The sequence below is a fragment of the Barbatula barbatula genome, assembly GCF_947034865.1.
Source record: "Barbatula barbatula genome assembly, chromosome: 25".
Taxonomy (NCBI): Eukaryota; Metazoa; Chordata; class Actinopteri; order Cypriniformes; family Nemacheilidae; genus Barbatula; species Barbatula barbatula.
The window spans coordinates 1,693,646-1,708,763 of NC_136788.1; the positions used below are offsets into that span (position 1 = coordinate 1,693,646).

Sequence of the window (15,118 nt, forward strand, 5' to 3'; positions counted from 1 at the left end):
ATGTCACTCATTCATGTGCACGTGCCTGTGGATTAATCTTAGCTTCAGGATCAAAGCTTGAGTTGACAAAGAAACTTGAAGAGCTGCTTCATGGTACATTTACATTTAGTCATTTAGCAGACGCTTTTATCCAAAGCGACTTACAGATGAGGAAACATTGGAAGCAATTATAACAACATAGGCAACAAAATACATAAGTGCATCAAACTAGTCCATTAAAGCCTAGCACAGTATAAAAAGCTAAGAATAGTGAGGTTAGTAAAAAAATTTTTTTTTATTTTTTTTATTTTTTTTATAAAGAAGGAAAGGGAAGAGAATTAGGAAAAATCAATCAGCGACGTGTTGACGGAAGAGATTCGTTTTTAGGCGTTTTTTAAAGATGGCAACCGAGTCTGCTGATCTTGTAGCAGCTGGTAGATCATTCCACCAATGTGGAACAGATCCAGAGAAGGTACGGGAGAGTGACTTTTTTCCTTTTGGGATGGTACCACTAGTCGTTGTTCCTTTGCAGACCGCAGTGATCTGGCAGGAACATAGATCTGCATTAGCGAGTGGAGATACGATGGTGCAGATCCGGTGTTGGTCTTGTAGGCCAGGAGCAAAGCTTTGAACTCTATGCGGGCGGCAACAGGGAGCCAGTGTAACCTGATGAAGAGCGGAGTTACATGCTTTCTCTTCGGTTCATTGAAGACCACTCTTGCCGCCACATTCTGGATCATCTGGAGAGGTTTGATTGTGCAAGCAGGAAGTCCAGCCAGAAGCGCATTGCAATAATCCAGTTTGGACAGGACAAGAGCCTGGACTAGGACTTGTGTAGAGTGTTCCGATAGGAAAGGTCTAATTTTCCTAATGTTGTAGAGGATGAATCTACAGGACCGGGTGGTGCTGGCAACATGACTTGGTACCAACCAAGCCTTATTTGTATCTAAGTTGTATAATTGTGTACTAATTAAACTGAATTACACATGTTCATGTAGAGACTGAAGACAATGTAGATGTGTTTGTAGACATTAATACATCTGCCAGAATTACTAATCATGAATACTAAATAACACATTTTGATGATTACTGTAAATTGAGTTTAGTATTTTTTTTCTTTTTAAGTTTTAATAATTAATAATAATATAATAATTGTTTTATATAATAGTTCAACATCTGCTCTTTGTTTTTGTCATCTCAAAACACATTCAAAAATCTCCATATGTACAAATACAGCCCTCTGCAGCCATGTTATGCTTTTCTGATTAAAACAAAGGTTCTCTTGAGACCTATTATAATCTCACAGTTTTAACAAGGGAGTGAGAAAAAAAGCTAAATGTGTGAAAATGACAGCTCTTTTTGTCAACATTGTCACTCTTTGGGATTAATACAACAACATCATCTTTAGCAATAATAATCCATCAGGTGCAGAATGACATCAGCAGGTTTACTCTCAATTCCCAAAAGATGCTTATTATGAATGTCAGGCAAGAGACAGATAGTATGGAAAGCAGCATCATTAAACAGTTCAGTCAAAGTTAAACAGTTCGGAAAAGTATTACTGTTGCATTATTACTATTCATTAATCTATTTTTGATTCATTTATATTTTAAATTAGAAAATGAATGCTGCATGTATTGATGTAAAACTGCTATTATGTTCAATATGAAAAAAAACAATATATTTTGTAGAGACGATATTAAATGGAATCAAACTTTTAAACATTTTTCTCCTTACTTGTTTCTTTTAAAATTTGATTTCCCTTTCCTAATTAAATATGAATTCCTTCTTCAGTCATATGTGTGCTCTATCTGGACCCTTGGTGTTATGGTAAAGGATCGCTAAACATGAGAGGAGAGTTTACTCACATTTTAAACATTTAGGCCTGGTTTCACAGACAAGGCTTAGCTTGAGCCAGGACCAGACATTTAGGTAAATTAGGATATGTAAGACCTTAGAAAAATCCTTAGAAAAAAAACATTTCTGGTTTGCATCTTAACACAAAACAATTGTGCTGACATTTCAAATTTATGTCAGGGCAAGTTATTTTCAGTTATGACAGGTCAAACATTCATTTTTGTCTGGGACTAGTCTTAAGCCTTTTCTGTAAAAACGGGCATTAAATGGCATTTTCTCTACTAGACAACGAGGGTCAAATCCATGGCGTGAGGCCGCGTCAGCTGCACCTGCACTAGGTTTGAATCTCTCATGGAGGAGCTCTGGAAGCATAAAAGGAGGAGCGACAATTGTGAAGGGCGAGAGAGGACCAGGCCTGGACTTTACGTTATGCTTTATAATGTAACACGATTCAATGTGTATTTTTTATAGAATTTTATAATTAACACTGCATATAGGAATTTATAGTCTGTCTGATATTTGACCTGTGTTTTGACTTGCATAGCCTTATATGTTTTGCTTATAGTAAATGTTTTCTTGTACGGCTGCTTTGTACGTCTTACGTCTGCAACCTTTTGCCACTCAAGTGCCTTTTAGTAATGCCCAGACTGTGCCCTCCAAACAACATTTCTCTCCTCTTTTCCACCTCGCTAACGATAACTTCTACTTCACATTGAGTGAAGTTACGTTTTTTTATTTCCTTTCTGTGTTTGCCATGATTTCGCAATCGATGAATATTAACTTGTGGGCGTTTCACGGACTATTTATGGGCAACTATGGGTGTGATATGAAGCCGCAAAAGCTGCGCTACATTTAGAATTGATTGTGATTTATTAAGGGAAAACTGCGTAGGATGTGCGTGTGCACGGTTTTATAAATCCGAATATATCTGTGCGTACACACATACCATGTTTCATCCGTACGCCACTTCTGACGCAAATCCTACGCAGTTTTATAAATGAGGCCCCTGGTCCTCTCTCGCACTTCACAGTTGCTGCTTCTCTTATGCTTCCGGAGCTCCTCCATGAGAGATGCGACACTGGTGCATGACTCACGTCCTGCCCTGCTTGTCACAGGGATGAATTACAAAACTGCATACATACATATGTGAGTTGTGGTATGTTAGTATGCACATGCATTTTCTTGAACATCCAATAGGACAACTAATAGAATTGGGTGTGTTAGATTTATAGGGGCCTATCGTACACCCGGTGCAATGTGACGCAAGGTGCAGTGCAAGTGATTTTGCTAGTTTCAGCCCGACGGAGATCAAAACTTTCCTTCCTACGCCACATTGTTTAAAAAGCAAATGCATTTGCGCTAATTTGTGCGCCCATGGGCATGTTGGTCTAAAAAAAGAGGTGCGCTCAGGGGCATTGTTGGCGCGTTGCTATTTTGAGGAACTGAAAATAGACTGCGCCATAGACCAACTCAAACCTGGTCTAAAGTCTAAAGTCAATGGCGCAATATATTTTTTGTTATTTAAACAGCGCGTTATGAATATGCGCCTATAGCCGGGTGCACAGCTGTCATGATTCTGCCGCATCATGTCATGTTTCTCTTGGTTTAGTGGCAGGATCATGACAGAACCTCATGTTTAATGAGGAGAGAGGCAATTATTGTTGTTCTGGCCTTCCATACACTCTCTCCGGTCTCGTCTCTGTTCCCATCCTCTCGTTACCTCGTTACTGATTTATGCCCCTACACCTGTTCCCCTCTTGATTTGGTCCCTTATTTAATGCCCTTGTGTCTTCTGTCTTGTGTTGGTTCATTGTGGTTGTTGGGTGAGTTTTAGTGTAGGTTGTGTTAAAAGTTAATGTTAGTTTAGTTATTGGTTTACTCTTATTGGTTTATTGCACGTTACGCCAAATAAAACACCCATTACTCATTAAGAGAATTGGGAAAACCATTTATACCATGAGGCCAGGCTCACCAACCATTTTCCCGCCGTTAGACTAGCAAAAGTGAATTCGGACATGCCCTAAATGCATCTGTGCCGTGCGCTTTAAACCATGCAATAGTCAATGGTATTGGGGGAACCAAAGGGGGCACTCAATTAAAATTCTACTTAGAGCCCCCAGGGTATGTAATGAAGAACACAAAACCTACGCAAAAAAATTACAAATTATAGAATCTGTCTGTTTTATTGAAGCACAACACAACAATTTACATCTGAAAACAGAGCCCAAGTCTGATAATATCTTTATGCATTTATTTATTTTCAAAATGTTGGGTTCCTAGGAATCCCTAGACATTTGAAAGGGGACGTAACAGGCTCCAAAATGGCTTTATTATTGATACACGCATGCTTTATTAATGTTGATGGGTAAGAGGGTTTTCAAGTAGGTCGATAATAAGAACTATCAACAAATCATGCGGATGTTAGCTGGGTTATTATGATAATAGTTTTATGAAATATATACATCTTTTGGTCATGTTTTACAATGGTAAATACAATATAAACTCACCTAAAGGATTATTAGGAACACCATACTAATACTGTGTTCGACCCCCTTTTGCCCCAGAACTGCCTTAAATCTATGGGGCATTGATTCAACAAGGTGCTGAAAGCATTCTTTAGAAATGTTGGCCCATATTGAAATTGAATAAGTGTTCATAATAATCCTTTAGGTGAGTGTATGTATGTTCAATTTAAAGGGTATAAGGCAAACCAACCATTACAAGCTGGAAGTCATAAGTTATACCCAATAGTCAGTGTTTGTAGAAATGTATGTTGTTTTCCGACTGTCTCCTTTATAATGGTTAATGTAAGATTCAAAGTAAGTCAAATGATTTGGCCGTTTTAATTTGAAAATACCAGTCTATTTCATATTGTCCTCTATGAATTTAATAAAATTTGTAATACGAGTGTACACAGTGTAAAGCTCTGGGTTGCAGTTTAATGAATCATATCCAAAACTGACCAACCCAAAAAGTTTCCACTCCTGTGAGGCCTGTCTATGTAGAGGTGTGGATGTGTCATAGGAGACAGGCGGAAGAATAAGAACTCCCCCAGTGTCTGCAGGGCAAATGTTGGACTGATCAGCAGCAGTGCTCTGTCTTCCACATAGCATGTTGTCAGAAACACTGATTGGAACACCATAATTGGCATACTGCTGCTCACAGGGAACAATATCCCCTAGCATTACATGACCTGCACGAGCTTTCTCCATATCACCATCCTTCTGGTCTCGCAGGAGGGACCAACCCGTTACTATGCCCAGTCTGATGTCTTCTGTGGTCTCATCTGGTAGGCAGATTGGTAGCACATGGTCTCCAATACGAGCCTTGTCCAACAGCTTTAATATGGCCACATCTGAATCCAGCACCAGGGGGTCATAGTTAGGATGCACAGTAATGAAGGACACCTGGTCAACCAAACATTTGTCTCATATAGTTAAAAATTAGGTGTCAGAAAAAATCAGTTAATCAAAGATAATTAAAAAATAATGTTACCAGCCAAAAGTCTGGACAAAGTTGGTATAAACACTTGTTTTTTTCTTTTCCTTTAGTCTTAAAGATGTAGTAAAGGAAATGGAAGCAGCCAGCATAGACATGACCTAATTGTTTTTGTCATTACATGATTTCATTAGGAGTATAGTACAGAAAGAATAGGCGTGTCAAAACCTTTGACTGGCAGTGTACGTAATCTAGTTCATAGTGATGCTCACCTGTAACTGTTGCAATCCTTTGGTAATTCTCAGATCACTACGATACTGTTTACCCAGCACTACTCTGATTTTGGATGTGTCAACTGGATATAGTTTCCCCAACTCTGTAACACAATGGGCAGCTACTACCACGCTGCGCTGGTTCACCAGGGTTCCACTGCAGACAAGCTGCCAATCACTTGTATCAATCTCTTCCTCCATCATTCCTACAGTCTTTTCCTTTGTCTCTACTACACTTGAGTGCTTCTTTAGTTTGTTTGAAGCAGGCATACGGTAGACAGCAGCCAGCCAGGGCCAGTTAGTCTCTGCTGGGTGCTGAGGGGCAAAGTTTGTCAGCCTTCCACACACTGGAATGGAAATAGAAAATTTTAAAACAATTAAAAAATTTCTTGAATATGATGATGTACTTCTTTCTTACTTGCTCAAACATTTTTCTTGTATTGATGATACACCAATGGGTGTGTTTCTGTGTATGTACATATTTGTATACATTGTGGGACCAAAAGCAATTAAAATTTATTATTAAACACACTAAATAATTCTTTATTTAAAAAGTAAAACTACCAAAAGTTTTGTGGAAGTTTGGTTTTGGAGTATAGTGAGAGGATAGAATATACTGTTCCCTTACAACAGTTAGCACCCCAGAGTAGGAGAGCCCCGCAAAGGAGGGCCTAAAAAGACATTTTTGAAGAACCCCCGAAAGAGAGCCTAGGGAGACCAACCAGGACAGCGGGCCCAACCCCAGTAGCCATTGTGTCTAGGTCAATCCTGTCCCCTCCCATCTTGTGCCATGTCCGTTTGCCCACTCTTTCACAAAGCCTTTCTCCTTATTTCCTGGGCCTTTTGCGTCTCCACAGTTTGATGCACTGTGCAGACTGATGATTATTTGAAAGTATTATGATTGGTTTGAAAGCAGTCTGAAGCCAATCAATCAGTGAAGTGCTGTCATGATCTGCGTCCTGCCTGCTCTGGTAACCTTGGACTGCGTCCTGCCCACTCTAGTAACCTTGGAACAATGAGACAAGTCTGGCTGAAAGTAGAGTGCTGTTCTGCACTCTTTGATGCAACAAATGCATCAGTTGTTATTGGAAGTGTTCCTGGTTCCAGTTGATCTAACTAGTGCAGCCTAAGCCTTCTGAATATCTATATTATGATAGTGTAGTGTATGCAAGATTAAAAAGAGGCGTATTTTGTCTAGATTTAAACTGACAGAGTGTGCCTGCCTCCCGGACAGTGCGGGGAAGACTGTTCCAAAGTTTAGGCGCTAGATAGGAAAAGGATCTGCCGCCTGCACTTGAGTTTGAAAACTGCCAAACTTGTGTTACGCAAGAAGCTGGGTGAGTACAATCTTTCTACTTTGAAAAAAAGATATTTAGCTTCGTCCTCTGTCACCTCGTATTGCTGCACTCAAGCGTGATATGTTGCTGGCCAGCACTGGAAAATTATTGAGCTCGGACCCCTCGCCGTGGGAAATACGTATACTATCCGTCCCAGTTCATTAGTTGCGAGGCGAACTCATGAAACATTATTTGTAAGTCCCATCGAATAGATTTTTATAAGCACTTCCCATCATTCGGCCCTACTGAAAAAAATACATATAATAGTCTAAACTGGTTGGCTGGTCTTAGCTGGTCTACCAGCTGGTTGCCCCTCTAAGTCTGACGAACACCGCAATGCTGTGTGACATCAGTGATGAAGGTGCTTGCACCAAAGAATCACCTTGAGCATTTCTTGTGGAGGACAGGCCTTGAAGGAACCCTGAAACTGACAAAAACTGCTAGGTTGTTTGTCAGCTACAACTCGGCATGCCATGACACAGCACAGCAGCAGAGCAGTTGCAAGTCACTATGTAGAGCGGTATGGCTCTCATGTTGACAGGAAATTTTATTTATGTCAATCAAGGGGACGTGTTTTGGTGTGCGTTAGTGTGTGTGTCAGTGCGTCAATGCAGCTACCATTGAAAGTGAGAGTGGGACAAATGTCACAAAATGTGACAAAATGTCACAAATACCCAGTTCTGGCGAGTGGCAAAGGGTGCAGGTGGAGGGTACCGCTGAGAGCACCTTGTCAAACACCTGTACGTAGGCAGCCCGTGATTTAGGGATAGCGCTGTTCTCTTCCAAGGAAGAATGGGATACATTAAATATTCCTAAACATCGCTTCTTCCACTCACTCTGTTGGTCCACTGCGACCATCTGATCATTCAATCCTGTGGTCAACGTATCGGTCGATTACTTTCAAATGGTACTGAACCAGCCAGCTGCATTTGATGAGTCAGTGCTTAGAAACTTAGTGCAGTGGCCAGCGGCCTAGACCTGGACAATATTTCGTCCCAGGTAGAAGCTGTTTGCACCCTCAAACAGATCAAGCAAAGCTCCCGGGTTCAGAGGGAATGGCAAGTGAGAGGGCAGAGCCTGGTGTGATAACGTCTCGGTTACGTATGTAACCTCTGTTCCCTGATGGAGGGAACGAGACGTTGTGTCGAACCGACAGATGGGGTTCGCCCCTGAGAACCTATCATCTTCTGACTATTTTGAAAAGGCCAATGAAATTGGCGAATTAAATTTGCATGCCGGGCTCCGCCCCCGGATATCCAGGTATAAAAGGGGAGCCGGCGTGCTCATTCATTCACCTTTTGTGCTGAGGAGCCTGAGAGCATCTCACGATCGCTGCAGCGGACGGCTAATGTTGTGGCATGAGGGACAAGCCGGCACGCAGGGGTGGAGTCGTCACTTCCCACGAGGTGTCAACTGACGAGAGAGCGCTTGGCTGTCTGGTTCAGGACACCCGGTGGGCGTGTGACATGCAGGGGCTTTGCCACCTGCTGTCTCCACGGGAGGAGGCGTTTGGGCGAGTTGCGATGACTGCAGCGAGCGAATGCAACCCTGAGGTTTAGTACGCTACGCCAGTCGTGCTGTCCGGGCCAGTATGCTGGCTCTGCACGAGAGGCCGGAGCCTCATCAGTGCAAGCAGGACAGCTAGCAACTTGAGGCCAGTGATATGCCAACGCAGGCGGGGGCCCGTCCAGCGACCCGACACTGCGCGCCCGTTGCACACCGCACCCCGTAGGGAGGCGTCTGTCGTTACCACGACCGGCCTCAAGACCTGCCCGGGGTTAGGATGCGACGGCAGCAGGCGCAATGACGATACGCCTACTGCCAGTGCGCCACGCTCTCCAGGGAACTCATCTCTGTAGTCAGTGCTGTCGCGGAAATGGATCGAATGCCGAGACGGACCACACTCCCAGCCACCGTGATGGTTTGAAATGCTAACCAAGCACCCAGGGACCTCACAGGGGGGGCTACGATCTGCTTCCCGCCATGACGCAACGTTGAGTTGCCGACCACCATCTTTCAGAGGGTGAGAGCGGCTGCAAGTGGGACCCAGAGAGAGACCTCTCCTTGTGAGAAGGCGGGCACTAGGCCCCCGAAGGGGCCCAGAAGGTGTTGGGACGCGGCAAGGACCGCCCCAGTCCGACCATCCAGCTACCAATGCTGGGTCGGGCCCGATGGTTCAATCTCTCTAGGTGGTCCTTCTCTCGACGTCTTCCTCCGGGGGGCCACCTGCGGGGGCACCAAAACCTGAGTCGACGCTGGAGAAGGCCGGGGCTGCTGGGGGCAGACCACGTGCGAGACCTCGACGGCCGAAAGGCGGCCGGGTCACAGCAGGCCGGTCTGTTTCTACACTGTCAAAAGGCTGCTGGAGCAGTCCTTGACAGCGCCACCAATCAGCCGACCTTGCGAGAAGGGAGTCGGGAAAGTGGCCTTTCTCGACATCCCCCACCTGCGCAAGATTGAGTCAGAGGCGTTTTTCCGGGCCGCTGATGTGGACATCGTCCGACCCAGCCTGCGCCGCCACCGTGGTCCCCGGAGGGCCAGTCGGTGGCGGCACTACTTGGGTCGGTCTAACCCCGTGGGGCTCTCTTTAGCGCCCTGGCCTGCAGGATGGCCATGGCGTAAGAGTGGTGGCAGCTTGGCCCACGGCACTGCCAGCCTCAACACCAGAGATGTCGAGACCTTACATGCCCTTAAGTGGTAGAAAATGAATGAATATTGACTTGAAAAAAGCCTTTCGACTCTTGCACAGGGCTCAGGCTTATTTTACGTACGAGAGAAATGTGTAAATATTGTCTGTTCATTTCATGATGGCATGCTGGATGATGATAAGATGTCTGATCCATTTGGCTTCTCTATTTGTACTAAACAGGGATGACGGCTGATGTGGCTGACATGCCGTCATGCAATAGTCTCAGTACACGGATGTATTTGGCATGACATCCATACTTTGATAGTATGCTCCACAGTGCCTGCCGATCCACAGAGTCAAAGGCCTTTGCCAGGTCTATAAAGGCCATGTACAGAGGCAGTCCTTGTTCCCGACACTTTTCTTGTAGTTGGCGAGCAGAAAAGATCATGTCAATTGTTCCCCTTAATGGTCGGAACCCGCACTGTGATTCAGGGAGTATCTCCTCAGCTAGTGGTACCAGGCGGTTAGCAAGGACACGAGCTAGGACTTTGCCGGTTGTTGACAAGAGCGAGATGCCTCTGTAGTTTCCGCATTCAGCCTTGTCCCCTTTCTTGAAGATGGTAACAATTTGGGCATCCCGGAGCTCTGAGGGGAGCTCTTCCCTTTCCCAGACCTTGATAAGTAGATGGTAGATGTGGTGCCAGAGCCTTGGTCCTCCTTCCTTTAAAATCTCCGCGGGGATCCCGTCAGGACCAGTGGCCTTGTTGTTCCTGAGATTTCTGATGGCATTGTAAACCTCAGTTAGAATAGGAGGTTCCCCCATGTCTTCTCTGATGGGTCTCTGTGGAATATGGTCGGCGATGTCTGGTTCGGCTGAACTGTCACAGTTCAGAAATTCTTGAAAATGCTCCTTTCCATCAAACCAGTCCTGATTTTTTCTGGACTGATATCCAAAGGTGGATTTACATGAGTCATGGATGGTGGATTTGAGAAGGCCCCAGTGCTCTTCGATGTTATCAGGATATTCTGAACACTACGCCTCTGGGGCCCACTGCTGCTCCGAGATCCCCTACAAGTTCAGCCTGGGTCCGCTAGGGCCCAGTTACCGTGTGTGGCCGCAAGGAGGCACTGTAGGAATCTTGACGGTGGAGAGGCTGTGTACCGACAGGAGGAGACTTACACACTCGGCTCCTCTTTTCGCCCCTTGCACAGGGGCTAGTCGGTGGCAGAAGATGTAAGCAGAGTGTAGCAAGCAGAAGTAGCATGCAGCATGCAATATCTACTAAACTACAGACACTACTATCCCAATACTACTGCACTGACGCATCACACACACCCTGTGTATACACACACACAATGCATTACTTGTTTCTGCATTACTTGGAAACAAATTGTAAAAGGGTTTGTGTCAACATGAGGGTGAGAAAATTATTACAGTTATAGGTGAAATATCCTATTTACCCTCCTGCAATTTGTTTTCACCTGGTGAACAGGAGACATGACGGCCACTCCACTTTCCCGTCCTTAGACAGGTCCGGTGTGCACTTCCAGAGCGCTTGTAGTATGGTGACATACATTCATATTCAATGTGTGTGTAGAGATGGTGAAACCCATGTGGGAGGGGTGGCAGGCTCACAGGACTTTGGGTTGGTCGTACTTCGTTTCGGAAATTGGTAACCCCAGAAGACGAGTAAAACTTATGTACAGCTGTTTTCCTGAGAAACAAAAAGAAAATTGGATTTATATTGGACAAACAGAGAAATCAAGTCATATAAAAATTCAACCCGTCCATTTCTTTAAAATTCGTATTAAAAATGAATGGTAAAATTACAGACTCAAAAACGTATGCATGTTAGTAAATTGTGCGTTAACCTATGCTAACCATTGCAACTTTTATTTTTCAAATGTATCAGTAATGATGAAATGAAACATGATTTAAGATTAATAAATGCTGTAGAGGTTGTTGCATGTTCAGTATATGTTCATGTTAGCTAATGCATTAACTAATTGTTAACAAATAGAACCTTTTTGTAAAGTGTTACAAATTAATTTACCTGGATAATTTACCAAAGCAAATTATTGCACTAATGTCTATTAGAGTGCATGGAATACATGTTAAAGGAATGGTTCACATAAAATGGAATGTTCTGTCATAATCTACTCATGAGATTTATTTATATTAATCTAAAGAAAGGTAACCCTTTTTCTGGGAGGACATGAGAGGGAGAAAATCAGAAGAGAATTTATGTATTTCTGTTCCTTTAAAAAAAGACTACTTGTCTGCTGTGGAATAGTGTAGTTGTTTAGACCTGGATGGGATTTGTGAAGGCAGAACTCTCTGCTTGACCAGTACAGACACCTTGGGCTCTCGACAGGCTGTAAGTGAAAATACACACAAAACAGCTTCGTTTCTAAAATAGCTGAATTTATAAGTACAATATTTAAAGTTTCTAAAAACCAGGGGCGGTTCTAGACCCTTTTTAGATTGGCTTCATCTCCCCTGTCTGAATCCCTCGACTCCGAGAACTTTCAGAGGCTCCTGGGGCACATGGCGTCCTCGACAGGGGTAATCCCTCTCGGGTTGATACACATGCAGCCGCTTCAGCACTGGCTACAGAGTTGAGTTCCCTGGACGTCTTAGCACGCCAGCACCAGGTGAATTACGGTAACGCCTCTGTGCCTTTGCACTCTCACACCCTGGTCATCAGCTCTCAAACTATCTAAATATTTATTTTCTTTAGAAAAAAATTTAACATTAGCCAAAAAATGCAGGACATGTTGATTACACAGATTAACGAGCAGGTAGTTTTGAGTTTATGCTCTTGGCTATTGTGCGCATGCGTGAAAACCTTTCGTAAGTGCTTTGCCATGGATGTGGAGTGTCTGAATGATGAAAGCATGCCTCCCATGAAATCCTTGGTGTTTCGAGTCAGACGACATCACACCGGTGTGTTTTTATGGAACGTTTAAGGACCATAGGTAGTCTACATGGTTAGGTTTAGGGTGTGGATTAGGGTAGTCAAAGGATTTTAAGGAGTTTAAGGATTTAGTCATAACCAGAAAGCCACACCCAGGGATCTGACTCAAACACAGGATTTAGTGAGAGCCGAAGAAGCACAGTCAATTCTGCAAGGCAGACCGAGCTGGGAACATAGCTAACGATATATAATTCTAGAATGCTTGATCATGCTTTGCAGACCAAAGTAGCTGTTTTAAGTTACTTTGCAACCACATTAAATGCAACATTTATCCTTGAATACATGGTCTAGATGTTCGCATTAGTTTAAGCTTTACATTAACATTTATGCATTGGACAAATGCTTTTAAGTGACTTCAGAGAACAAGTTTGAAAAATTAACAGAAATGATCTTTAAATAGACCCTAAACCCTAGTTAAGCTCCAACTGGGCACAGGAGACAATTGAAAAATATCTCGGCACCCACAATTTTGTGTAGTTTTCAAGAAAATATAAACAAAATAATAATTTAAATAACAAAAAGCAAGTTTAATGCAAAAACAGAAGAGAAACTTAAATAATTATTTTGTAATTTTTGTTACATGGGAAAGGAGATATTGACCGTTTAATCTGACATGCGCGCCAAAACTGCAGTTAACTTCCGGTCGGTGTTTGATAGAGTCTAATAATATAACTATTTATGTTTTATTTCATTTATGTCCATATTAATTTACTTGATTATTTAATTGTATAGTAATCATATAATATAATATATAATATAAATGATTTGTTTAATTTTTTTGTTTGTTCATTTTATGAAATCCTAATAAATAATATTTTTTGAATCACATTTTAAAAAACTATGTGGTACATTGATATTTATAGATTAAGCTTGGTATCAAAGTCTAAAGAGAAAGTTTAGCCAAGGAATGGTTCTTTTCGGTTTCTTTTGCTTGTTATCAGAAATAATCTACATCTGTGAATGTGTACCAGAAGTTAAGGGCAGTCCACAAACACGAGCATGCACAGTAACATTTATTTATGTTGTCACTCTGAAACCGTCTAAATACAGCAGCAGAAAAAAAACGCCATTTTTTATGTACGGCATCACTCAAATAAAACATCCAAACAGGGCCTCACCATTCTCTCCCGACATAAATGTAACTCTCTCCGAATTAATACAGCTTCCTCATCTAAGGGTTCCTGAATAAACTGCCATTTTAATGTATGTGTTACGAAATTGTGCGCGATAAAGGAAAATTTATGAATAAACAAACGGCGTAGGCAATTTCAAAACCGCTCGTGGTTCGAAAAGGGAGCGGAGATTGTAACAAACCCCGGGTTTGTGGTATAAAACCTGCTCCCGACCATGTTAGGTTCAAAGAGTAGGATACTATGGTTCCTCACTCTGAGTATAAGATACCTCAATGTCTGAAACGGGCTTGACTTACGCCACGGTCGCGGGTTTGACATACTTCGCTTTCTGAAACAAAAACCCAGAGTATCCAGTTTTCATGGGTTACTCTAGCTTACTCTGAGTTTGCACTTACCCTGCTTTCTGAAACGGGCCCCAGGAGTGTATAGTAATTTAGTAATAGTGTTTACATTGAGGCAACACAGTGGTCTCTTGCTTTAAATCCTCACTGAGGGCTAGGCGCCCCTAAGAATAAAACCCTAGAACCGCCCCTGCTAAAAACATTTCAGACTGGATTACCCAAAACCCTACTTCCACTATTCACTAACACAAACCTTATGCCTGTTTGACACATACTCCACACTGTTTGTGCTTTCACATAAAACATGATTGCAGTGCCCTTCCGATCTGCTGTTTCTTAATAAACCAGAGTTGTTGGACATGAACAAAACGGTGTTTGGGCCTATACATGCTACATAATTCAATATTAAATAACATTTATCATTAATTATATATATTTTCAAGGTGTCTGATGACACTGTTAATATACAGTGGGTACGGAAAGTATTCAGACCCCATTTATTTTTCTCATTAATGTACACACAGCAAGTCATATTGACAGAAAAACACAGAACTGTTGACATTTTAGCAGATATGTTAAAAAAGAAAACCTGAAATATCACATGGTCCTAAGTATGCAGACCCTTTGCTGTGACACTCATATATTTCACTCAGGTGCTGTCCATTTCGTCTGATCATCCTTGAGATGAGAGAAAGTTGTAGAAAGTCAACCATCACTGCAGCCCTCCACCAGTCGGGGCTTTATGGCAGAGTGGCCCTACGGAAGCCTCTCCTAAGTGCAGGACACATGAAAGCCTGCATGGAGTTTGCTAAAAAAACACCTGAAGGACTCCAAGATGGTGAGAAATAAGATTCTCTGGTCTGATGACTTTTTGGCCATAATTCTAAGCGATATGTGTGGAGAAAACCAGGCACTGCTCATCACCTGTCCAATACAATCCCAACAGTGAAGCGTGGTGGTGGCAGCATCATGCTGTGGGGGTGTTTTTCAGCTGCAGGGACAGGACGACTGGTTGCAATCCAGGGAAAGATGGACGGCCCCCCTCCGGCCAATTCCCTTGACAAAGGACCTTCTGTTGCAGGGGAAAGGCACGTTGTGGCACCCCAACGCAGGCCTCTGGAACCTCCATGCCTGGCCCCTTGACGGGACGAGAG

The 15,118-nt window shown here is 43.0% G+C and overlaps 1 protein-coding gene across 3 annotated transcripts in view; it reads right to left on the reverse strand.

The window, feature by feature from the left end:
* Nucleotides 1-4,005: 4,005 nt before the first annotated feature.
* Nucleotides 4,006-15,118, reverse strand: part of pamr1b (peptidase domain containing associated with muscle regeneration 1b) — a 31,567-nt gene continuing 20,454 nt past the window's right edge. Inside the window, exons 11-14 of one of the 3 annotated variants that reach the window (XM_079450380.1) lie at nt 11,822-11,888; nt 10,995-11,227; nt 5,547-5,893; nt 4,006-5,243 (exon numbers count right to left, since the gene is read on the reverse strand). In XM_079450380.1, the coding sequence (XP_079306506.1) occupies nt 4,698-5,243; nt 5,547-5,893; nt 10,995-11,227; nt 11,822-11,888 (1,193 nt within the window). In that variant the 3' untranslated portion in view covers nt 4,006-4,697. Of the gene's footprint in view, nt 5,244-5,546; nt 5,894-10,973; nt 11,228-11,821; nt 11,889-15,118 lie in introns of all 3 variants that reach the window. The other 2 variants (XM_079450379.1, XM_079450381.1) reach the window with 2 other exon arrangements.